Genomic DNA, 26,051 nt, shown 5'->3' on the forward strand with positions numbered 1-26,051 from the left:
CAGCCTCCAAGTCCCTCTCATTTTAGGTTCCCTTTAAACATTGTTATTATTGTGGCTTTCTGTAAAGCCATCAACAGTCTGTGTCTTTACATGTAGCGCATTTTGTATCCACAGATCACTACATTAAAGGATAATAAACGATAACAGTCCTGTGGACAGTCCAGGTGCAGCACAAGGCTTGCAGCACTATACTTGCAGCTGTATACTGTACCTGAAGGACATATAGAACTGATGCAGAGGCAGCTTGGCGAGGCCCAGGAGATGGTCTGAGCCCGGGCTGGACACTTTGTTCCAGACTTCAATGATCATCACATTATTCTTCATTCTCTCCAGCAATCGGCTCGTCAGAGTCACTGGCGCCACCTGTGGCAATGACAGTAATTACAGTTCAGTCTTTCTCAGCCAGTTGCTGGGCCAGTGCACCTGCGCAGCCCTGGCCATGTGCGCCCTCGATTGCTCTCCCATCGCAGTTCAGGAAATCGCTTACTGTGCATGCGCAGGGTGGGCTTGGGAGCATGGTCCAGGGCATGTGTGACCAGGGCTGCACAGGCGCACTGGCTCTCCTGACCACTACCCAGTCCCCGAAACTGGCTGACTGCGGGGAATGGAGGATCGGTTTGTCCCGGCACGACTGGTGGAACCCCAGCTAAGTGAACCAGAAACCAGAAGTGCCTACAATTTTTCAGCGTGCGAGCTATTTCAAAAATTATGAATTGTAAATAGTCTACCATGTAGAATCTACCTAGAGATGCAAGCCACACCTGCAGCACATGCACAGTGGCAGTCCATCAGTGATTACCATAAGCCACAAGTGCAGCACATGCACAGCGGCAGCCCATCAGTGATTACCATAAGCCACAAGTGCAGCACATGCACAGCGGCAGCCCATCAGTGATTACCACAAGCCACACCTGCAGCACATGCACAGCGGCAGTCCATCAGTGATCACCACAAGCCACAATTGCAGCACATGCACAGCAGCAGTCCATCAGTGATTACCAAAAGCCACAAGTGCAGCACATGCACAGCAGCAGTCCATCAGTGATAACCAGAAGCCACAACTGCAGCACATGCACAGCGGCAGCACATCAGTGATTACCACAAGCCACACTGCAGCACATGCACAGCGGCAGTCCATCAGTGATTACCCCAAGCCACAACTGCAGCACATGCACAGTGGCAGCCCATCAGTGATCACCACAAGCCACAATTGCAGCACATGCACAGCGGCAGTCCATCAGTGATTACCACAAGCCACAACTGCAGCACATGCACAGCGGCAGTCCATCAGTGATTACCACAAGCCACAACTGCAGCACATGCACAGCGGCAGCCCATCAGTGATTACCACAAGCCACACCTGCAGCACATGCACAGCGGCAGTCCATCAGTGATTACCACAAGCCACAACTGCAGCACATGCACAGCGGCAGCCCATCAGTGATTACCACATGCCACAATTGCAGCACATGCACAGCGGCAGTCCATCAGTGATTACCACAAGCCACACCTGCAGCACATGCACAGCGGCAGCCCATCAGTGATTACCACAAGCTACACCTGCAGCACATGCACAGCGGCAGTCCATCAGTGATTACCACAAGCCACACCTGCAGCACATACACAGCAGCAGTCCATCAGTGATTACCACAAGCCACAACTGCAGCACATGCACAGCGGCAGCCCATCTGTGATTACCACAAGCCACAACTGCAGCACATGCACAGCGGCAGTCCATCAGTGATTACCACAAGCCACAACTGCAGCACATGCACAGCGGCAGTCCATCAGTGATTACCACAAGCCACAACTGCAGCACATGCACAGCGGCAGCCCATCAGTGATTACCACAAGTCACACCGGCAGCACATGCACAGCAGCAGCCCATCAGTGATTACCACAACTGCAGCACATGCACAGCAGCAGTCCATCAGTGATTACCACAAGCCACAACTGCAGCACATGAACAGCGGCAGCCCATCAGTGATTACCATAAGCCACAAGTGCAGCACATGCACAGTGGCAGTCCATCAGTGATTGCCACACCTGCAGCACATGCACAGCAGCAGTCCATCAGTGATTACCACAAGCCACAACTGTAGCACATGCACAGCGGCAGACCATCAGTGATTACCACAAGCCACAACTGCAGCACATGCACAGCGGCAGTCCATCAGTGATCACCACAAGCCACAACTGCAGCACATGCACAGCGGAAGTCCATCAGTGATCACCACAAGCCACAACTGCAGCACATGCACAGCGGAAGTCCATCAGTGATTACCATAAGCCACAGCTGCAGTACATGCACAGCAGCAGCCCATCAGTGATTACCACAAGCCACACCTGCAGCACATGTACAGCGGCAGTCCATCAGTGATTCCCACAAGCCACACTGGCAGCACATGCACAGCGGCAGCCCATCAGTGATTACCACAAGCCACAACTGCAGCACATGCACAGCCGCAGCCCATCAGTGATTACCACAAGCCACACCTGCAGCACATGCACAGTGGCAGTCCATCAGTGATAACCACACCTGCAGCACATGCACAGTGGCAGTCCATCAGTGATAACCACACCTGCAGCACATGCACAGTGGCAGTCCATCAGTGATAACCACACCTGCAGCACATGCACAGCGGCAGTCCATCAGTGATTACCACAAGCCACACCTGCAGCACCTGCACAACAGCAGCCCATCAGTGATTACCACAAGCCACAGCTGCAGCACATGCACAGCGGCAGCCCATCAGTGATTACCACAAGCCACACTGGCAGCACATGCACAGCGGCAGCCCATCAGTGATTACCACAAGCCACAACTGCAGCACATGCACAGCGGCAGTCCATCAGTGATAACCACACCTGCAGCACATGCACAGTGGCAGTCCATCAGTGATAACCACACCTGCAGCACATGCACAGTGGCAGTCCATCAGTGATAACCACACCTGCAGCACATGCACAGCGGCAGTCCATCAGTGATTACCACAAGCCACACTGGCAACACATGCACAGCCGCAGCCCATCAGTGAGTACCACAAGCCACACCTGCAGCACATGCACAGCGGCAGCCCATCAGTGATCACCACAAGCCACAACTGCAGCACATGCACAGCGGCAGCCCATCAGTGATTACCACAAGCCACACTGGCAACACATGCACAGCCGCAGCCCATCAGTGATCACCACAAACCACACCTGCAGCACATGCACAGCGGCAGCCCATCAGTGATCACCACAAGCCACAACTGCAGCACATGCACAGCGGCAGCCCATCAGTGATTACCACAAGCCACAACTGCAGCACATGCACAGCGGCATCCATCAGGGATTACCACAAACCACAACTGCAGCACATGCACAGCAGCAGTCCATCAGTGAGTACCACAAGCCACACCTGCACAGCGGCAGCCCATCAGTGATTACCACAAGCCACACCTGCACCACATGTACAGCGGCAGCCCATCAGTGATTACCACAAGCCACAACTGCAGCACATGCACAGCGGCATCCATCAGGGATTACCACAAACCACAACTGCAGCACATGCACAGCAGCAGTCCATCAGTGAGTACCACAAGCCACACCTGCACAGCGGCAGCCCATCAGTGATTACCACAAGCCACACCTGCACCACATGTACAGCGGCAGTCCATCAGTGATTACCACAAGCCACACCTGCAGCACATGCACTGTCAATTAAATGATCATAAAGTCCTCCTCAGTAAGCCAAACAGAACAGTGCTTGACCAAATAGAGCTGCAGTATCATGTTCAGTGTAGGGCAAAAATGTAATCAGCAGTATCCACATAATGATTGTAAATGTATGGCTCCCCACCCAACATCATAATCCTCTACATACTGTGCAAAACTTCAGGACTGCATATCGTACTAAGCTCATCCAAGTCAAAAGAGACAGAGCACGACGCGCACATCACCCAGGCGGGCGGAGTGTTATCTACCCAGAAGACTTTTGCGATCGAACGGTAAGTCATGATCTACTTAATGGGCGCCCCTGAATTACCTACATAAAAAGGAGTTTGGTTTAAGGCTTCAATCAATTCATTGGGGATACTCAGGATACTACAAATACATATTGTTGGTATGACAGTGGCTGGGAGCCCATCTGACCGACCCTAGGAGAACTTCGACTTTAGTGCTGCGAAGAATACTTTACACAGTTGGTTCACCTATTTTAAAGGAAACCTGAGACAAATGATATCAAGTTTTATACATACCAGTGGCTTCCTCCAGCCCCCTCAACACCTATCGCTCCCACGCCGCTGTCCTCCACCTCCTCCTTTTCCCGGTAAAAGCCCCATTAGCTTGACCAGTTTGTGCGCACTGCGCAGGTGCAGAATGCTCCCAGCTGCAGCAGGAGTGAAATGGGGAGGTGTTTGGGTGCGTAGCCACACTGCACATGCGCCGACTGACCAAACTTATGGGACTTCCACCGGAAGAAGGCAGAGGAAGACGTTTCGGGAGGGGGGTGAAATCAGTGCGGAGTGGGCTAGAGGAAGTCCCAGGTATGTATAAATCTTTTATATAATTTGCATCAGGCACGCTTTAACTAGCAGTGAGATGCTGGCTACACACTTTTTAAAGGCGCAATTTTGACACAACCAAAATATTAGCCCAACAGTTGGATGACTGAAAATATATATTTCGGGGAACGATGGTAGAGATATTTTTTTTTAAAGGAATAAAGATGGCAGCTTCCATGCTCCGCTCGGGCCAGCCAGGGTTCCTGTAGCTCTGTAAGCTCACCTGAGAGAAGCTAAAGACGGGCTGGCTGCTCCCCCACACCACACTGGAGCGGCTGGCCTCCTGGCTGGAGAAGAGCTTGCAGTTGAGGTAGGGGTTGCAAGAGGCGGGGCCATCTGCGACGGGGGTTAACCCTTTCCCTTCCGGCACCATGAGCAGCACATGCAGTAACAGTCCGTTCTCCTCTGCGCTCTCCGGCGTCTCACGGGACACAGCCGGCGGCGGTTCCTGCGCTGCAACGTGACGGGAGGCAGCTGTCAGAGGTGTGGTGGGAGGAGGATCTGGTTCTGGGGAGATTTCCCCATTGGTTTGAATTTCAGGTTCTGCGATTCTGACACTCCGTCTGGCAGACGATGGCGAGGCTTCCCGTGCCACTCCAGAAGGCTTATCAAGGACACTGGAGAAATCTCGGCCTTCACCGGCAATGGCCACAGAGACCTGTCAGAAGAAAGTGCAGTCAAGCACAATTACAGATGGTCATATTTTCCTATGCACTACCCAGCGCCCATTCTCACTTGAAACCTCCCCTCTAAGTGCCCAAAAAGAACCCCTCCCCCCATGCCTAGCTACCCCCACCTTATGCCAAAGCCCCCAAATTCTCCCCATGCCTAATACAAACCTGTTAGTCCCAGCACTCAAACAACCGCTCATTGTAGACCAGAAGTGTCAAACAATCACATAAGCGGCCAAAATCTAAAACATAGTCCAAGTCGCGGGCCAAAATGTTTATTGAGAATTCACAATAAAAATTGTATAATAATATGGTAGGACATTAGACTATGATTATGGTAGGATTAAATTGTGAGCTCCTCTGAGGACAGGTAGTGACATGACTATGTACTCTAAAGTGCTGCTGAAGATGTCAGTGCTATATAAATATATAATAATATTATTTATTATTATTTACAGCTACTGGTTCCTATCTAGTAGCTAATTGGCTACTACCCGCAATGGATACCTGTCACAGAACAGCCGTGAGAAACGCGGGCGAATTGGAAGGATCCACACAGTCCAATTTCTGATCGATCTCTGGCTAAATTTGTGCAGCCATTACAGGAATCAGAAACCGGCATCCCTGGTTTTTCTTTCTTTTTTCTTTTTAAATAAAGACAATACTTTCCCTTCTTCCACCAAAAGGCACAAGCCTGCGGCAGAGTTTCCCTGGCTTCAAGCTGTGCTGATGGCCCATCCATCAGGTATCGTTGATAAGCATGATGGCAGAAGCAATTTAGTTGCAGAAAAGTCAGACATTCTGGCTCCCTCCCAGCAGGGGAGCTGACACGTAGCTTGCTGCCACAAGCTTGAAAGAACAGTCACCTAGGATTGACCTGCTGTAAATCCCAGAGGTATATCATATTCCATAAACTGCTATATATGTCATATTTTCTGTGTTGCCAGGCTGGCAGACCCTCCAAACTAACAGAGCATGATGGGCCCTGGCTGGCGCTGGTTCTGAGGAAATTTCAGAACATTCTGAGGTAAAAAGACTGCCAGTTAGGCAGTTCGAAAGTGCCCTGATGATACCACAGGGGTCCAACCCCTCATGTTTGGTATCAGGCTGCTGGGTAAATCGAGACAGACCTGAAAATGTTAGTAAATCTGCCCTGACCTGTACGGTTCTGTGAGATAGAGCCCATATAGGGTTAGATATGATTTCTGGTCCCCAGGACAAGGGGAGGACTCACCTCATATTCTAAGGGGGTGTGTGTGGTCCCCGCCCTCACTCCATCCTACTGGATCAGGGGCATAAGAATGGCAGAGGAGACAAACTCAGTGTCCTCCACCCTGAAACATCATCCTGATTTCATCTGTGCCAGCTTGAGGATATGCTGGCATCCACCTGGTCTGGACTCTGAACTTTGAACTGAAACAAAGGAACTCTACAAGTTTTCCCCACAATAGGACATCTTTCCACAAATCCTAAGTACTTTCTCCCTTTTATTTCAGACTGGCTATTAATGTTTCAATAATTGTTGATTTTAATAATTTTCTGTATACATTAATTATTTATATTGATTTCAATAAACCGACGCTATCGTCAGTTGTTGTTCCAGTTACCCTATTATTCAGCATACACAGGAACTGAACTCAGATCTCTCAAGAGACGCTACTATTGTTGATATCTAGACAGAATACAGCGTGTTTTAACCGTTTTTATTTGTAGATCTAGGCTCTACAGTCAGTGGGCTCCTCTGTCCCATGGTAACAGAGGTGGTGGCAGTTCTACCCTGAACTAGTGTGTAAAGTAGTAATTACCGTACCTCACAGGCTCCCTTCTGGTCGGGCTGCTGCCCAAATTTCAGTCGGTTTCTGCGCAAAGATCGCGACCAAAGCTTGCATGGTCTGTGTGCTGAAACCGATTGGAAGGCACTTTGCGGTCTGACCACTAGGGCTCGAGACAGTACCCAATTACTAAAAGTTGACACAAGCATAAATTAGACGCCTCTCGATCCTGGCACCCAAATGACCCGATCACATATAAACATGGGTACATACGGTACCAATCCTAATGACCCAATCCGTTATAAACCTGGGTAGATACGGTACTAATCCTACTGACCCGATCAGACATAAACATGAGTACAAATGGTACTAATCCTACTTAGAACTTATCTGTGCACAGAATTTACTTTTTTTCCCTTCGCGGTGAGTGCAGAAACATTAGTTCTGAGTAGACAAATTTGACACTGCTGAATTTCACAGATCCAAGTTTCAAGCAATCACTGCATTTGACTGATCCATTTCCAAGTTGCATAAATTTACATAAAGTTTGCAGGAGCTAGTAGGAACTGCACCAGCCAGTTCTAAGCATAGTCACAACATCAGCTGTAGAAACCCATCATTATTCAGTATTACAGGAAGTGTTATTACCTTAAGCGGTCCGACATCCTCCATTTCCTGCCCCGCCCCCTGGCTGCGGACTGGGAGAGAGCACGAGCAAGAAAGATCCTCAGAGCGCAGGACATCACGTAGCCGAAATCCGGAGGAGCCCAAAAGTAACGGCTGTAACAAAGTACAATCATTGCAAAACCGTCATTGTTTATTCTGTGGATGATTGAAGCATAAATAAATTCACCCCCTCCCCCGTTTGGATATTCCTTAACCCTTTAGCAGCCAATTTATTTAAAGCCTTGCAAGTGCTCTAGTCTAGACAATTTATTTAGTACAATTTTATTTTTTGTTTCTTATTTGTTACATTTTCTTGCTATTAATTAGTACTGCTGCAACGTGTATTTATGTCACTAGGGGGCAGTGTGAGACAATAACAGAGGACGTCTGTTTTCAGTTTCAATATCTTCTGCTAACAGAGAGACATCAAAGCATTTCAAGAATTTACAGCACAAGTTCTGCCGACTGAGGTCAAAAGCAGCACAGTATCTCAAAACAAGATAATTTCCTTAAAGCTGCTAAAAGGTAAAGATAGCCATACACGATTAGATGAAAGCGCCATCCAGGAATTTGGCTGACGTATCCCTGACTGTAAATTTATTGGGGAAAATCTATCGCCCTACAGGCTCGCACTGCTGCATACTGATCAGATTTAGGGGGAAATGTGAGAATCAAACATAAGGCATCCACTGTTAGCTTTACAAAGCTATGCAGCCATCTTCGGCTTCAAAACTGAGAGCTGGCAGTTTACATTTTTAACTCCGCTTCATAAGCAGGCTACTTAGTTCCACAGCCTACGGAAACTAGCCGTTCTGAACAGGAGGTCAGGCACGGCAGCCTCCACCCTGTCTCACACAACAGAGGAATGCTGCAGTGAAGTGGTACCTTTTGCTGGGTTCCCTTCCTCAGGAAGATTCTGAAGGTCAGGTCGGAGTTCCACCAGTGTTTGATCATGTGACCGCCGAACAGGACCGGAAACACAAATCTCTGCTGGAACTTCACAGCTGCAGCAAAATGGAAGAGAAATGCTCATTAGTCTCAGGATGAGGAGCAGGAAACCAGCTAGAGACATGTTAAACAGACAGGAGTGCATGATCTGCTCCCTCACCTATAGTTACAATGAATGTAGAAAATGCCCCAATAACCTCAACTACTCGGGACCCTTTCACCCTGGCACGTTGCACGGCTAAACCAATGTAAGTCTATGGGGCATTTCATAATTTGCCCGATGCAATCCCCAGGAAGCCTCCAGTTTTACCCAGAATCAGTGCAATGAATAGACATCTAGTCTACTTCCTACTTAAAGGAGTTGTTTTTTTTTTTTTTTTTTTTCCGCCTGACAACAGCTTTACTCACCTGGGGCTTTCTCCAGCCCCTTGCAGCCGACTGTCCTACACTGTCACCTCCGCTCCCTGCCGCTGTCCCACTCTCGCCGTACGGTGCAGAGGCCGACCGTGGGGTCAGCTTTACTGCACCTGCGCAAACCGCCGCTGTCAATCATGGCCATGTGGTCCGCAGCAAACTGTGCAGGCGTGGCAATGATTGACAGCGGCGGTTCGCGCAGGTGCAGTAAGGCTGACCCCGCAGTCGGCCTCTGCAACGTGCAGCGAGAGCAGGACAGCGGCAGGGAGCGAAGGTGACAGCGGGGGACAATCGCCTGGATCCCGCTTTGCCTTTAATTGCCAGTTTTAGGCAGTGCTTACCGACAAAAAAAAAACATGGTCGCCTATCAGGAAGGGAGAAAATATAATATAATATATATATATATATATATATATATATATATATCTCATGTTATAGTATACTACAAGTGTTTATTACATAGTGAATTATCTGCACTCCAGTCTGGGATTCTCACAGTTTCTCAGGCAGCTCCCTCCCCCCTCAGCCTCACAGACTGCATCAGTCTTGTCTGAAACAGAGCAGAGAGTAAGGAGTAAACAAAGCACACAGAGCCTGCAGAGGGCGTGCATAACTTCATTACAACAGAGGCAGCCCATTCCTCTCTGGGTCGACAAAGCTTGACAAAGAAAAGATGATTAGATATATTACAGAGACAGTGCAACTAGAAAAGGCTGCAGTAACCCAGACCACATTACAACAGGTATAGGAACTTATAGATTAGAAGAAATAAGGCTGAAAATTTTGTTACAGTCTCTTTAAAGGACAACTATCAAAGTTAACTAAAATGCTAAACGTGCCATATATTTACAGTAATTACCAGCAAATAGCAATACAAGGGCCGTTTTTGATCTTTTCATGTTTTAAGTGAAGAAAATGACATTTACAGGGAACAGTTTTCACTGTGGGCATTACTATGGAGGACTGTGTCCAGCACATTCAGTATACAGAAATAATCTTCACTGGCTGTAATACTGTGACTGAAATCCAGTGTTCTCCCCAGGCTCTTTTAGCCGGGTGCTCCACCCGGCTAGTTTTGGTGACCACCCGGCTGTCATTGGCTCACCTCCTCACCACCTCCTATGCTGTAAGCAGAGTTGCCCTGCATTTTCATCTCTACCCACCCGGCTGCTTTTTCATGCCACCCGGCTACTATTTCATGCCACCCGGCTGGAAAATAATTCTGGGGAGAACACTGGAAATCTGTGAATCTGTTCAGAATGATAGAAAGCAGAAATATACCTTCAAATGTGTGTAAATCATCAGCTGAAGCTCTGTGTTCCTGTTTGTGTGTCTCGCTCTGCCAAGCAGTGTTAATAAAACCGTTTACAGCCAGGTTGCAGTTCTGCTCTGCACCCCCCCCCCACCCCCTCCCATGCCGACACAAAATTGTTACAAAACAGCTGCTGTAAACTGCTTTTCTTTCACACAGGCTGTGCTGAGACCTCTGGAAAGCTTTTGTTGCTGGCTAAAAGCTCTATAGGTGTGTGGGGTTTACATAAAAACAGTTTCTTTGATAATTCTTATTTAACTGCAGAGGCTTTTCGTGTCCTCCTGCCCCCTCCCCCGCGCCACTCAGGGATCCTCTTGTCGGCTGCAGCACATGCATGCAGTACTCACACATGTGCAGTTCGACCAGCTAACTGTGGGTAAACACGCTCTGCAGATGAAATATCATCCACAAAAAAAACAACAAAAAAAACCCTGGTTTTGCATAGGAATCACTGCCTGCACTGTGGGACTGAGCATGGCGCAATCTCCCAACATGGCGAAGGCAAAGGAGGAGCCGACTATCACGCTTTCATCTTTGCTTCATTGCTTTAGGACAGATGTAAGGGCAAAAATGAAAACTTGTGCACTTTTTTCCCTCTGGAGGACAAAAGAACAAAACAAAAGAAGTGTCCAGGCGCTTCACTCTACTGGGCATGCGTGAACCTTACTCGTGCGTCCCCAGTGTGGAGGTGCACATCCATGGGGGGGGATCCAGTGCTGGATTGGTGAGCTGTAGAAGGATCTGAAATTTCCAGGGACTTCCCACTACTGAGGTCAGCATCTAACATTTATACTTTTTTACAATTCAGGATTTCTTTAAAGGTCAACTGAAGCCAGAGGGATGTGGAGGCTGACATATTAATTTCCTTTTAAACAATACCAGTTGCCTGGCTGTCCTGCTGATCCTCTGCCTCTAATACTATTAGCCATAGCCCCTGAACAAGCATGGGCTGCCAAGCAACTAGTATTGTTTAAAAGGAAATAAATATGGCAGCCTCCATATTCCTCTCATTTTAGTTGTCCTTTAAAGTAAGCCTGAAATACCTACTTACCTAAGAAGAGGGAATCCTCTGGATCCTAATGAGGTTTACCTCGCTGTCCTCTGGGCCCCCCCAGCTCCGGGTTACTGCGCAGGTGCAAGCGTACTCGTGCAGGAACAGTGCGGCCGTGATCATGCTTGAAGAGGAGTGCTGCCCCTATCAGATTACTGACAAGCCCTTGTTGGTAACCTTTGGAGGTGTCCACGCTCAGCGACGGGGACCGAAGGACAGTGAGGGTAGCTTAACCACTTTTGCCTCCTGGACGTATCCCGGCCGCGGATCCTTAGCCCAGAAATCAATGTATCGGGCTATGGTGCTCGATCACTGATTCCTCTCCCCCGCTGAAAAAGCGACAGCTTCTCTCGGAAGCCTCGTTTTTTTCTGACTCTTGCATCCCTCTAAGCGTATATGTTACGCTTAGAGTGAGGTCATGTAAACAAACTCATGGCTGCCATCTTGTGGCCAAAAAGAAAAACTACAACTAAATGTGAAAAAAAAAAAAAAAGCACATATATTTACCCCAAACAAATACTATTTACGGTACATCCCACCCTCCCAAAAATACCCAAATACAATGTTTAACCACTTAGCAACCCTTGCCACGCTTATCTACGCCCCTTTAAAATTCACCTGGGGCACAGGGGCGTAGATAGGCATCTCCTGTTTGTTTTCCCGCTGTGAGCGTTCGTGTGCGCGATAGCGTGCACGCGGATGCGCGGTCGCCTGCAGGCGGATTTGCGGTCGCGATCGGCACCCGCTGGTCAGCCATTCAAAGTGCTTACAAGTTTGAATGAGCACTGCCAAAGCCAATGGCAGTGCTCATTCATTCAGAATGTGTGTAAACACTGAATCAGTCACTATGCTGTTACAGTTACTGAGATCACTCGTGAGAGGATCTCAGATAACTAATACAGCATTAGTGAGTGATCAGCATCAGTTAGGTTTTTTTTTTTAAATAAATTTTACCCCCATTAAGCCCATTAACCCTTGCCTCCCTAAAATGTTAAAATTGCTGTGGTTTTTAGGGGAAAAACCCTGTGGTAGAGAAGTGGTTAATATTAAAAAAAAAAAAAAAAAACGTAAATATTTACCTAAGGGTCTAAACTTTAAATATCAATGTAAAGATGAAATATTTCTATTTTTTTTTTAAACTTGTAAATAGTGATGGATGCAAAATGGAAAAAATGCACCTTTATTTTCCAAATAAAATATTGTCGCCATACATTGTGATAGGGACATAATTTAAACGGAGTAATAACCGGGACAAATGGGCAAATACAATACGTGAGTTTTAATTATGGAGGCGTGTATTATTTTAAAACTATAATGGCTGAAAACTGAGAAATAATGTATTTTTTTCAGTTTTTTTCTTATTCTTCCTGTTAAAATGCATTTACAGTAAAGTGGCTCTTAGCAAAATGTACCACCCAAAGAAAGCCTAATTGGTGGCGGAAAAACCAAGATATAGATCAGTTCATTGTGATAAGTAGTGATAAAGTTATAGGCTAAAGCTGGCCATACACTGGCCCGATTTGCCGCCGTTTCGACAGCAGATTCGATCACTGGAATCGAATCTGCTGCCAATCGTTCGCGCTACACGCCGAATTGCGATCCATTTCGTCCGATCCCGTCGATCGATCCACGCGGAAAATTACCGTCGATCGCCTGCGGGTAGGGAGCGCGTTGCTAGCGGCGTTCGAGTGCCCGACGACAGACGCAATAGGGCCGCATACATTACCTGCTCCACCGGCGCGACAACCCCCGGTCACTGCTGCTCCGTGTCCGCGCTGGTCTCCGGCATGCTTCAGTTCCTCCTGCCCGGCAGGAAGTAGTAAAGCATGCTGGACCTGGAGACCAGAGCGGAGACGGAGCAGCGGTGACCTGGGGACTGGAGTCGCGCCGGCGGAGCAGGTAATGTATGCGGGCGGGGATTTTGAGCGGCGGCAGCACCGCTACCACCACAACAGATTGTGAACGGTTTCAGGCTGAAATCGGTTCACAATCTGTTTGCAGTAAAGGTAGCCATACGATCCCTCTCTGATCAGATTCGATCAGAGAGGGATCTATCTGTTGGTCGAATCTGATGGCAAATCGACCAGTGTATGACTACCTTAATGAATGGGAGGTGAACATTGCTCGGATGCATAAAGTGAAAACGACTGAAGGCTGAAGTGGTTAATTAGGATCCAGAGGCTTCCCTGTTATAAAAAGGGAAGAATGTGGTTTTGTACCCGATCAGCTCTGGAATTTTTCAAGCTGATAGCACTGCTCCATATGCTCAGGGATACAGTACATTACAGTGTTCTCTCCAGGCTCTTTTAGCCGGGTGCTCCAACCGGCTAATTTAGGTGAGCACCCGGCTGTCATTGGCTTGCCTCCTCATTCTTCTCCTATGCTATAAGCAGAGCTATGCCGGCCCTGGCAGTCAAGCACCGCACCCGGCTACTTATTCATGCCACCCGGCTGGAAAAAAATTCTGCGGAGAACACTGCATTAATATGAACAGTACACAAGCACTCACTTCCATTTACAATCTTGCTGGACACCAGCCGGGTGATTTCTGTGGCTACAGACACCTCTCCCGATTTGCTTTTAGAAGACACAGGAAACTGGAACTCCACAAAATAAGTCCTGCGGGAAGCAGAGATTAGAGAAATTCAAGCTCGATTCCAGGCAGAACCGGACTACAGAACACAAGCAGCAATTCAAATTTCAAATTAGAAAGAGGCCAGAACACAAGGAGTCCTGAACTGCAGACTGCCTGGACTATAGGCTGCAATCTGCTCAGGGAAGGAAAGTCTGTGCCCCGCCCTCTTACAGGCTGGTCAGTAGGGATGATGCAATCAAGGCAACGGCTGCAGCCACACCCACAGAGCCTGGAAACCAACTCCCTGAACCAATCTGCTTCCAGCCATGTGATTAGTCAGAGCACATTTTTAAACAACAGTTCCATACCGTTTGCTGGAGGAGGCGGGTCTCGGAGGCTTTCCTTTGCTGCTCCTCTTGCTCGGTGTGACTTGAGTGCTCTCTGGTTTGACCTTTAAAGACTCCACAATGACCCGTGCCGAGTGCATGCGCCCCAGCAGTGCCAGGCGGTCCACGCTCAGATCGATGGCGTCCGATCTTACCCGGTTGCCGAATGACGCCTCTTCAGACTTGTGTCTATAAGATACAGCAGCTCTGTCACTACAGGTATATTGTGAGCTCAATCACTCCATACATCCCATGTTACATAAAGCGGCAAAACATCACACTGTTAGTGATATTAAGAAGAAATTGTAGTGAAACAAATTAAATTGCTGATTTTTAAAAAATAATCATTTATAAATTTAGCCAGTGTTTGCCCATTGTAAAATCTTTCCTCTCCCTGATTTACATTCTGAAATGTATTACAGGTGGCAGACATCTTTACTGGTGGCAGATGCAGCTCTGCGGAATGTTCATTTACTTAGAGTTTAAAGGGGAACTGAAGTAAGAGGTATACGGAGGCTGCCATATTTATTTCCTTTTAATCAATACCAGTTGCCTGGCAGCCCTGCTGGTCTATTTCTCTGCAGTAGTATCTGAATAACACCAGAAACAAGCATGCAGCTAGTCTTGTCAGATCTGACTTTAAAGTCTGAAACACCTGATCTGCTGTATGCTTGTCCAGGGGCTATGGCTAATAGTATTAGAGGCAGAGGATCAGCAGGGCTGCCAGGCAACTGGTATTGCTTAAAAGGAAATAAACATGGCAGCCTCCATATACAGCTCTCTTCAGTTCCTCTTTAAGCCAGTTCAAAATATACCTGGTCTCCCAGAATGCTTTAAGAGCCCAGCCCGATTTACCTCACTGGAGCCTATAGGCACAGATGTCCTGGCACCTTACACTTCACCCTCCATGAACCTACAAACCTCCACCAAACTGCACCACAAGTGTGCCGGCTGTCCCTTCTCCCTTACATCCCTTGCCTGGTATAGGTAGCTACAGGAGTTCTGTAGCATTAGGTAGCCAGAGGTACCCTCAGTATTTAGTAGCTAGTGGTGCCCCTGACTGAAGGGAGATCTCATCAGTGAAACGCAGAGAGCTGGATAAGTAACCTCCCATTTACACCCTGCATAGAGAAAGAGGGAGGCACTCTTGGAGGGGAGTGTGCTGCCTTTCCACCATCAGACACCTGTAGGCACATGTAGGTAAATCTGGCCCTGCACATAGCTAATCACTGCTAGGGGCTACAGACTAATATAAAGCTATAGATGAAGATATAGGAAGCGTTTCTGATGCTGAAACCAGGAAAAGTAACAGAAGTGGGGGTCCTGAATACTTTACTGCATTTTACTATATGTAACTACAGGGCCTCTTTAAAAAGACACTGCATTTTTTTTTTTTAATGTACATATCGGGAAGTTGCCAAGATCATCTGACCATCTCCAGCCAGGAGTCAGAGGCGTAGCAATAGCCATAGCAGATGCTATGGGGCCTTGGAGTAGAGGGGCCCAGGTGGTACTGAATGTATTCACCATTACCTTTCTTGTGTACCTCCACCCTCTGACATTGTTTGTCTCAGTGCCCATTATCTATGTGCAGTGTTCATTGCATAAGAATGTAAATTGCCTAAGTAACTCATATCCATAAGGTAGGGGCAGGTGGCATTGTTTGAGAATGCCTATATCTGAGGGCCCCATGAAGGATTTGCTATGGGGCCCCATGACCTCTAGCTACGCCGCTGCCAGGAGTTATTGTGTTTGTGTAGTTACACTAAATATGAGACGGTATCCACAGACTAATGGTGGCCATACATGGTACAATTTTTTCATACAATCTTACCATTTCTATGTAGTATAAGGGTAAATTAAGTGAATATACTGAAAGGATAATTTAGTCAGTTCCCTTATATTACAATGAAATGGTAAGATTGTATGAAAAAATTGTACCATGTATGGCCACCATAAGAATCTATTCTGAGTCATACATTGCGTCCGACTTTCCGCCTTCCCATTGGCGCAGCTGTAACTAGAGCGGCGCCTCTAGTGTTTATCACAGGACACATGCAGCCTGGTGGCGAGGAAGAGAAGAAATGGGGCACAGGTGGAGCGTGCTCTGCAAGGCCATAATTACTCCTGCAGGAGGAGGAAATACTGGGGCTGTATTTACTGGAACACAGAACAGGTTGCTGGATATAACATAAGTGCAGTTTGTGCTTATAGTCAGTAATGCTGGGTACACACCATAACACTTTCTGTTCGACCGATTTTACGATCGATTTCCGAATTGATTTCCATTCACTTCTATGAGAAATCGACCAGAAAAACGATTGACAAAAAGAACAAACATGACGGAAATTATTTATCGAACCATCTAATAGAAAATTGTATGGTGTGTACTTAGCATTATAGAAATGGATAGCTGGCTGCAAGCAGACACAGCAGCAAGGGTATTTTAAAATAACAAAAAACATTTGTGCAGCCCTGTTACCTGGTTGCATGTGCTGTGGAGCTATTTTTATGGTAAAAAAAAAAAAAAAAAAAAAAAAAAAAGGATATTTGAGCTTTATTAACCCTCCTGGCGGTTTATTAAAAATCCGCCAGGGGGCAGCAAAGTCATTTTTAAATTTTTTTTTTTTTCATGTAGCGAGACAAAGTCTCGCTACATGATAGCCGCTGCTCAGCGGCATCCCCCCAGCCCCTCCGATAGCCTCCGGAGATCGGAGATGAGGAGATCCCGTTCAAAGAACGGGATCTCCTGGAGGGCTTCCCCCGTCGCCATGGCGACGGGCGGCATGACGTCACCGACGTTATCGACGTCGTGACGTCATTGGGAGTACCGATCTACCCTCACTGATTGGCCAGGCAGCGCACGGGGTCTGGGGGGGGGCTCACGGCGCGGGGAGCGCCGCGTAATCGCCGCAGAGCGGCGGCGATCAGAGGGCACACGCAGCTAGCAAAGTGCTAGCTGCGTGCTGCAAAAAAAAAAAAAAAAAAAAAATATCAAAATCGGCCCAGCAGGGCCTGAGAAATCCCCCTGCGCGGCATAGCCCGTGCTCGGCACGGGCTTACCGCCAGGGAGGTTAAAAGATACCCGAAGTGACATGTGACTTGATGAGATAGACATGTGTATGTACAGTGCCAAGCACACAAATACCTATGCTGTGTTCCTTTTTTTCTTTCTCTGCCTGAAAGAGTTAAATATCAGGTATGTAAGTGGCTGACTCAGTTCTGACTCAGACAGGAAGTGACTACAGTGTGACTCTTACTGATAAGAAATTCCCCTTTTTTTCCTCTTTCTTTCTCTCAGAAGCCATTTTCTGCTAGGAAAGTGTTTTATAGTTGGAATTTCTTATCAGTGAGGGTCGGCCACACTGTAGTCACTTCCTGCCTGAGTCAGGACTGAGTCAGCCACTTACATACCTGAAATTAAAAACTCTTTCAAGCAGAGAAAGAAAAAAAGGAACACAGCATAGTTATTTGTGTGCTAGGCACTGTACATACACATGTCTATCTCATCATGTCACATGTCACCTCGGGTATCCTTTAAATTTTGTCATACAAGCACTATTCCCATTGTGTTGGGGATTGGAGCAGATGAGGAACAAATACTGGAGACCTTCCAGAAACTTTAGTATTTAGTTTATTGTTCGTAGTAGAAGATCAGCTGGTCCACTCCCTGGAGCATCTAGTGCCACGTATTTGATCTTTTCTCTATTTGAAAAAAATGCTCTATTATTGTCCCCACAACAGGTTACTTTCTCACTCCTCCCTCCCCCCCCCCCTCTAGTGAGCAGCACAGGTTGCCAGGCAGCGTCTGTACAGAGATTGTTCTTTCCTGGGGTGACAGAGTGAACTTCGCTTTAGTTCTTCTGTCTAGAGCAGCCGCATCTCAGGTAAATGAGGTGATGGATTCCCCCATCTCTATGGTTACTGAGGCGCACTATCCCCTGAGACGCAAACATAACAGCAGCTACAAGGGATTTACCCAGAAAGCTTCAGTGATAGCGGCTCCTCTTCCTCTGCAGCGTTAGACTGCGATTGCTTCGTATTCCCCTCCTCCTCCCTCTCAGCCCGGGATTTTGCTCCTTTCTTGGCAGCTCTGGACTGATCTTCATCACTGCTGACATCACTGAAGGGTTTCTACCAGCAAAAACAATGCAGAGAAGATGTATGATGTGGATAAACACTGCGGCCCGTATGCAATTCAAAATATCTCCTAAGTTTTCACCTAGGTGATATTTTCACACCTTATCAATAAAATGCGTTTTAAAAGGAAACCTAAGACGAATTAGAAAAAAATAAATAAAAATAAAGTATCCATACATTTCTGGGGCTTCCTCCAGCCCCCTCAGGCCATTTGGCTCCCTCGATCTCCTCTGGTAATCCAGATATACTCTACCAATCAGTCGCCGCGTACTCCGCATGCACGCCGCTATCGCTGAGATCGTTCTGTGCAGGCGCAGAACACCCCCAGTGACGGAAGCGCGAGTGGCCGGTCCTCCCAAGTACAGTATGCACCGACTGACAGATTGACCAGGATGGACAGCGGATTGAGGCGGCCCGGTAGGATGGCGAGGGAACCAACGGCCTGAAGAGGGCTGGAGGAATCCCCAGGAATGTATGGATACTTTATTTTGTTTTATTTTCAAGGGCACTTTTTTCATTCTAAAGTGACAATGAAGCGAAAAAAAACTAATATAATGAATTGTATGTGTAGTACGGATAATTAATAGAACATTAGAAGCAGAGAAAAGAGTCATGTATTTATTTTCAGTCATATAGCTTTTTTTTTTTTTTTTTTTTTTTTTTTTAATAACATTGCATCATTCTATCATATTTGCAATTACAAACCACATTGGGCTTGATTCACAAAGCGGTGCTAACTGTTAGCACGCCTGTGAAAACCCCCTTAGCACGTCTAAACAAGCTTTTCGCGCATAAAACTTTACGTGTGCAAAACTTGCATAGAGCGCAGGGCGCTCCGCGCGAAGTGCCCATTAAAGCCTATGGGACTAAGCGCGCGTAAAACTTTGCGCGCGCAAAGTTAGCGCACGATCTGATTGAGAAATCTGGTGCTAACCTACTTAGCACCCTGGTTAGCGCGTCTAAAGACTTTAGACGTGCTAAGTAGGTTAGCACCGCTTTGTGAATCAAGCCCATACTGTATTTGAAACAGAGCAGAGCTAATGACCCTTTGAACTCCTCTGCAGTAAAAGTTTATCTGAAGCTGTGTCTCACTGTTTCTTTGATGTGTAAGTGCTTCAGAAAATAGGACTGTTTCAGAGCAAGTTAGTCAGAGAGCTCAGAGAAGCTCTTTTGCATAGATAACCATTGGAGTTTCGTAACTCTTCCTGTACTGGAAACAATATTAGACTCATATCTGTGCTGCTAATGTTTTATTTCTTAGCTGTTCTACACATAAAAATCATATCATAAGGTTATTTTCACTTCGGATTCCCTTTAATTTATTTTTTATTTTAAGACAAATCTCACTTTAATACGTAAATTTGCATTGAACTTGCCTCCCCACTACACTCCACAATGACTATTCAGATGCCGTTTTGACCCAACTAAATAAACAAACAAAAACAGTCAATCATCCATGTCCCATCTCCCTTATCACAGTCACACAGCAGCTCCTGCAAGACAATGGAATCCATACCGGGGCTGAATAGAACAGGTTCTCCAGCAGGCTCTGGTCATAGTGCGGGTCGTTCAGCTCACTCTCGTAGAAGTCACTTCCGGCCATGGATTCTGGGGGTGATCCTGTCCCATCCCAGAACTGGCCCAGAGACACCGGGGAGCTGTCACAAGACACAAAGACCACCTCCATTATTATACATTCTATTTTATGTACAAGCGTGAAGAGACACATAGCATGCATGCACAGAACATGTTTAAATAACAGAGCAGACTAAATATCCAGAGAGCAGACTAAACATACAGAGCTCAGACTAATATTGGTCCCACTCCTGTGCAGGAGCGAAAAGCCATTTAGCTTTTACAGTAAAGTCCTGTTTACAATATAGGAAGACTTGCTAGGCACAAACAAAGAAGTGACAAGCTTTTGTGTGATGGTTAAATATTTCAGAACATGGCAGCGGCTAAAAATCTTGTGAATTCTCCCTGAGCTCTGCATTGTTGTGACATCACCAGCAAGATGGCAGCTACTGTGTGTTGGAAATCTCCAGAAAGATTAACTTAGCTATGGGGATTGGGAATGAATGACAACATAGGGCTTGATTCACAAAGTGGTGCTAACAGTTAGCACGCCGGTGAAAAGCCCTTTATCACGCCTAAACTCAGTTTAGGCGTGAGAAGTTTAGGCGTGATAACTATAGCACAAACTGGGTTAGCACCACAGTGCACAGCTGATCAAAAGTTTTGCGCTAGCAAAGTCTGGTGCACTTCGCATAGGAGTTTAATGGCGCTGCTTTGCGTGCGGGACTTTGCGCGCGATCTAAACTTATCCAAAACTTATCACGCCTAAACTGGCTTTTCACCAGCGTGGTGCAATGGTTATCACGCCTAAAGTCTCTAACTGGGTTAGCACTGCTTTGTGAATCGAGCCCATAGTGTAGTTTAGCATGGAGCTGTGAGGTTTAAGATTTACTCTGACGTCGCAAAGAAATTTGAATTAATTTATCTCTTTAAAGGGGTTCTGTTAGGGGTTTCTGAGGAAAAAAACAGACCCTTACCTGGGGCTTCTATCAGCCCTGTGCAGCGGTAATGTCCCACGCCGTCCTCTTCCCATCTGCTGTTCTCCGCCGCCGGCCCCGGTCTAAGCGGCATGGGATCGAACTGCGGCTGCGCTGCAGTGGCCGCGCACCCGCTCGCTTCCGCCCGCGTCATCGGAAGCTTACTACGCAAGCGCAGTACAAGGCTCCGTTGTACTGCGCCTGCGCAGTAAGCCTCAGATGACGCGAGCGGAGGCACGGCAACGCGCATTATTCGTCTGTGTGACAGACGAATAATAGCCCGGTGCCGGCTGCGGGGAACGGCAGATGGAAGCAGGACGGCGTGGGGCATTACCACTGCAGGGGGCTGATAGAAGCCCCAGGTAAGTGGCAGTTTTTCTCCTCAAGAAGCCCCACAGAACCCCTTTAAGAAAAATGGGATATTTTGATTACCAATTGAACTGAACTGAATCAGTTACATAAGTATCACCACCAGTTACTGGTTAACACTTTCCGATCCAATGTTGGATTATGTCCAACAATGGCATTCTCTTGTTTAGCTCCAATGTTGGACAAAGTCCAACATACTAAAACTGGCTGCCACTAGGTGGTGCTAAGTCCAGATCGGATAGCCGCCAGCCCCATCCTCTGTGCAAGGTAAGGTAAAAATGACGTAGGCGTGTAGGGCTAATACCGCTGGATCTGCTAAGGCGTGGCGGCACTTTGATCTTCTTGTTTCCCCGGCATGCACAGCTATGGGGATTTGCATGCGTGATGCAGAAAAATGCTATAGACCATCTGTTTTTCTGAAAATTCGGAAGCAACCTATTGATTTCAATAGGTTGCGATACCCCCTCCAAATTCGCAATTGGAGAATCGCTCCTAATCGCCCTTGGTGGAAAAAAGCCCTTTAAAAAATGCTAATTGCTTGGCTGGCATGCTGATCTATTGTCTTAAGTGGTTTCTGAGTGCTAGGCCTGGAACAAGCCCGATGCCGGTGAAGTTACCAGATCTGTAAACTTGTAGTGGGTTGATAATACTGGAGTATCGAGAATATTTTTACCTAAACTGCACTCTAGTAAAACAGCCACAAGATGTCACTGTGTGTCATTTTCCCATATTAAAGGAAACTTAAACCAATGTGCCCCCGTCCTAGGTTTCTCCCTCCGTTGTACCCCCTAGGCACTTCTGGCCAGCCGATGAGCCTGTCACTGTATTCTGTCGAGACCTTCCTGGGTCTGTGCGCTTATGGTTCTCCTCTCTTTGCCGGCACACGCGAGTCTTGTTTTCCAGCACGTTGATGTCACCTTTCATGTCACGTGCGTGCGCACGCACACGTGATCAACTAGCGGTGACAGTCCGCGGCCATCACCGCACGCATCATTCTACCAGGCCCCTTCTCGATTTTACGCATGCAAACGCTGTTGCTACAACGGCCGCCACGTGCCCGTCATCAAGACGCTCATGCACTGAAGTTGAACAGTGCACGAGCAGGGAAAGAGGTATTCGAGCTCTGCCAATGGCTCTGCGAAGCAGAGCGGATGCTGCGCCATATTGACAAAGCCATGAAAAACAAAACCTCAGCCTTATACAGTAGCTGCAACTGACAATTGGGAGTGGCGAAAACATGCCGAATAGGATTGAAAAATGATTTGCAATTTGAAAAGGTAATTAATTTAATTAGGTCATTTTGGTTTAGGTTTCCTTTAACTCTGTATTCTCTCTGTTCTAAGCAAGCTGCACTTCCTGATGGTTGTGTATGGTATATGTCTGCATATTTTCCATCAGTAAAGACTTAGGCCACCAGTATAACAAGTTATTATATCTGCATCTAAAGAACACTAAGCTCCAACAGATAACTCAAAGTACCAGAGCCAGAAGACCAACATGGCAGCCAACAACAAAGACAGCCACCCTCTCGCTATAACTTTCCTATCATTTCATAAAAATAGTCCTTTTAGTACTAAAGAACATACACTCACCTGCCCAGCAGGAGCTCTATGGCCCTGGTATCACCAGGAACCTCCAGTTCAGGAAAGTCCTGCTCCGTTCGGTGCAGGATAACATCTCTGGATGGGGGATCCTTATGGAAATTTAGGAGGTTTTGGCGAATACGTGATGAAGGGATAGTAAAAGGAACCCTGTAAGTGACATACACATCATAAGGCATTTATATGTACCAGCTGACTCTTCTGAAGACTCTGGATCAGGAGTGTCAAACTCCATCATGTAAGGGGCGGAAATCTAAAACAGTCTAAGTCACAGGACAAATTGCTTATTAAGATTTAACATTCAACAGTCTCAAGTTGCGTAACTTTACAGATCGTGAGGGGCCTGCTCCTCCCCCTTCTGCAGAGTAGCACAGTGGAGCAGTTAAATATTTACCTGCTACAGCAGCCTTTCTCAACCTTTTTACCTTGGAGGAACCCTGCAAATAACTTTTGGATCTCAAGGAACTCCTGCAAACAATTTTTTGGTCTCGAGGAACCCCTGCATTTATTTTTCAGGAGGTGTGGTCTTTAAGTAGGTTAGGCTGCTAATTTCACTATCTCCTATTACACTGCCACTCATTATACTGTCTCCTGACCCCCTAATTTAGTGCTTCTTGTTACAGTACCACCTATTACAGTGTGCTCTATTATACTTCCCCCACGATGGGGTAAAATGCCAAGGAACCCCTGCAGAGTCCTCAAGGAACCCTGGGGTTCCAGGGAACCCTGGTTGAGAAAGCCTGTGCTACAGTGTTGCTTCGAGTCTCCTCCGATCTCCCCAACAGCCACACGCTCTATGCTGCATACCTCTGGCTCCTGAGGCATGTCATGTGATCAGGAGTTGGAGGTATAAAAGGAAAGCATGTGCGACCGCCAGGAAGAACAGAAGAGACCTGACGCATCGCTGGAGCAGGTAAATATTACACTGATCCACTGCACTACTTTGCATGGATATGGTGTGTGTGTGTGTGTGGTATGTGTGTGTGTGGTGTGTGTGTGTCTATGCTAATTTCATTGGGGGGAGGGGGGTTATCTTGGTGGTTGTTGATGTACCCGGTTTCAAGGTGACAATGCTTCAACTAGAAACACAATCACTGGTCTTTTCCTCTGGATGGAAAGGCAGTGTGCAGTAGTTCTTTTATTGCTTACATTTGAAGCCAGTTTGACACTTGTGCTCTAGTCAGAGCAGGCCACTACTTACCTTGCATCTTGTGAAGTGTAATTCTCTTGCTCCAGGACAGGGGGCAGCAATGGCTCTACACCAAGGTCTGCATTTGGCTCTAGTCTGGTAGCAGATTCAGCCATAGCATCTCTCAGTTTGCTTCCTTGTTGTAAGAGAACTGTGGGGAAGAAAGAATATGCGATGAGGGCTCACAGATCACAAGGTTACGGCATTTATATTGCTTTCTGTGTCACAGAGGTTAGTGACATTTCCAGGAAAACGTTGAGGACAATGTTGTTCAAGGAAAAACGACGGTACTTTTATATTTTATTGATGTCCTTTGTTCACATGTCAGAATTTCGTCACTTCCAGTTCAGGCAAGATGAAATATCTCTGAAAGTGAGATTACACTCCCAAAACTAAAATTTTAGTAATTACTCTTAGTTACTTAAAATAACATTGGAAAGCATTCTCAATAATTCCCTGTGTGTAAAATTGTTTATTTTCACTGCAGACTGCTTGCTTATAGGGACCCTAACCAGAACAGGAAAATGCCATAATGAACTTACCTGGGGCTTCCTCCAGCCCCTGTAGTCCGTAAGGTCCCTCAGCATCCTCTGGGCTCCCACTTTTCTTCCACTAGCGGCTCCGACAGTTGCACGACTTTGCCAGAAGTCGTGTGCTACTGCGCATGGGCAGCCCCCCTCCTGTTCATTCACATGCCCGTCCCCATGTGCGCTCTGCACATGCGCGTTTCATATTTTCAAGACGGGTGCACTGATGGTCTGAACATGCGCATTTCCGCAAGACTCCTGGGAAAGTCATGGGGCTAACTGAGCTACCAGCGGACCGCACTGACTACAGGGGGCTGGAGGAAGCCCCAGGCAAGTTCATTACGGCATTTTTGTGTTCTGCTAAGGGTCCCTTTATCTTGTCTTCGGCAAAGCCAAGAATCTCTCCGCCTGTGTCTTGGCTCCACCCTCTCCCTCTGCTGAAGTGACTCAGCTGTTGCCAGGGCGGTGTGTCTATTCAGCAGAGGGAGGGGGCAGAGTGAAGACACAGGCAGAAAGCTTTGGCTGGCAATGATTACATTGCCAGTGACCAAAGATGTGCAAGCCTGTACTGCTCTCTGTAGTGAAAATAAACCTTTTTATACACAGGGAATGCTTTCAAATGTTCTTTTATGTAATCAAGAGTAGTCATTTGTATTTAAAAATGTAAACCAAGCAAAAAATATGATGGAATTTCTGAGTATTTTCTCACTTGCGGAAGGCTTAAAGGGAATTTTATTGATAATATGTGAAAATATCACCTAGGAGAAAAAGCAAATTGAATAAGGGCCCTGGACTCTTAATCATTTTTCTACTGGATTTTCTCACAAGAGATGTTTTCACTCTATACCAATAACACACTTGTTCAGCTGCCAAAAACAAACAAAAACAAAATGCAAGTGCAAGGAAGGTAAAATCTCCTATAGACTGCCATTTAAACAATCCTACTTGTGTGCTGCTCTATATAAAGTATGGTCATCTATGCTGCAACGTGAATAAGCTCTCAATGCATGTCAGGCAGAGCAGGCAGCATGCAAGCTCAACAACTACTGCCAGAAACAATAAGCCCACCTAGTATTGATTTCAGTCAAAGTCCAGTGTAAGAGTTCTGTCCATAGATGAAGCACTCACCTGATAGGAGGTCTTTAGCAGTGGGTGTGGTGGAGACACCGGATTGGTCAGGGGTGGATCCTTTCTCTCTGAACGTGTGACTGGTTAGGTTGGATTGATCTTTTGTTTCTCTCAGGGGGTCCCTGTTGGATTCTGTATTTTGTTTAAAGTACAAGTGATCCCGGCCTCTGCAACACAACAGAAGAATTATTGTAAATGAA

At 46.9% G+C, this 26,051-nt stretch overlaps 1 protein-coding gene across 1 annotated transcript in view; it reads right to left on the reverse strand.

The window, feature by feature from the left end:
• The window catches only part of C2CD3 (C2 domain containing 3 centriole elongation regulator), a 91,178-nt gene that overhangs the window by 52,227 nt on the left and 12,900 nt on the right, over positions 1-26,051 (reverse strand). The window contains exons 5-15 of the mRNA XM_068266629.1: positions 25,852-26,018; positions 24,209-24,347; positions 22,999-23,157; positions 20,002-20,143; positions 18,325-18,479; positions 14,328-14,534; positions 13,894-14,003; positions 8,545-8,663; positions 7,642-7,773; positions 4,774-5,208; positions 212-363 (exon numbers count right to left, since the gene is read on the reverse strand). Of these exons, the coding sequence (XP_068122730.1) occupies positions 212-363; positions 4,774-5,208; positions 7,642-7,773; positions 8,545-8,663; positions 13,894-14,003; positions 14,328-14,534; positions 18,325-18,479; positions 20,002-20,143; positions 22,999-23,157; positions 24,209-24,347; positions 25,852-26,018 (1,917 nt within the window). The remainder of the gene's footprint in view (positions 1-211; positions 364-4,773; positions 5,209-7,641; positions 7,774-8,544; positions 8,664-13,893; positions 14,004-14,327; positions 14,535-18,324; positions 18,480-20,001; positions 20,144-22,998; positions 23,158-24,208; positions 24,348-25,851; positions 26,019-26,051) is intronic.

Source organism: Hyperolius riggenbachi, chromosome 2 (assembly GCF_040937935.1).
Source record: "Hyperolius riggenbachi isolate aHypRig1 chromosome 2, aHypRig1.pri, whole genome shotgun sequence".
Lineage (NCBI taxonomy): Eukaryota > Metazoa > Chordata > Amphibia > Anura > Hyperoliidae > Hyperolius > Hyperolius riggenbachi.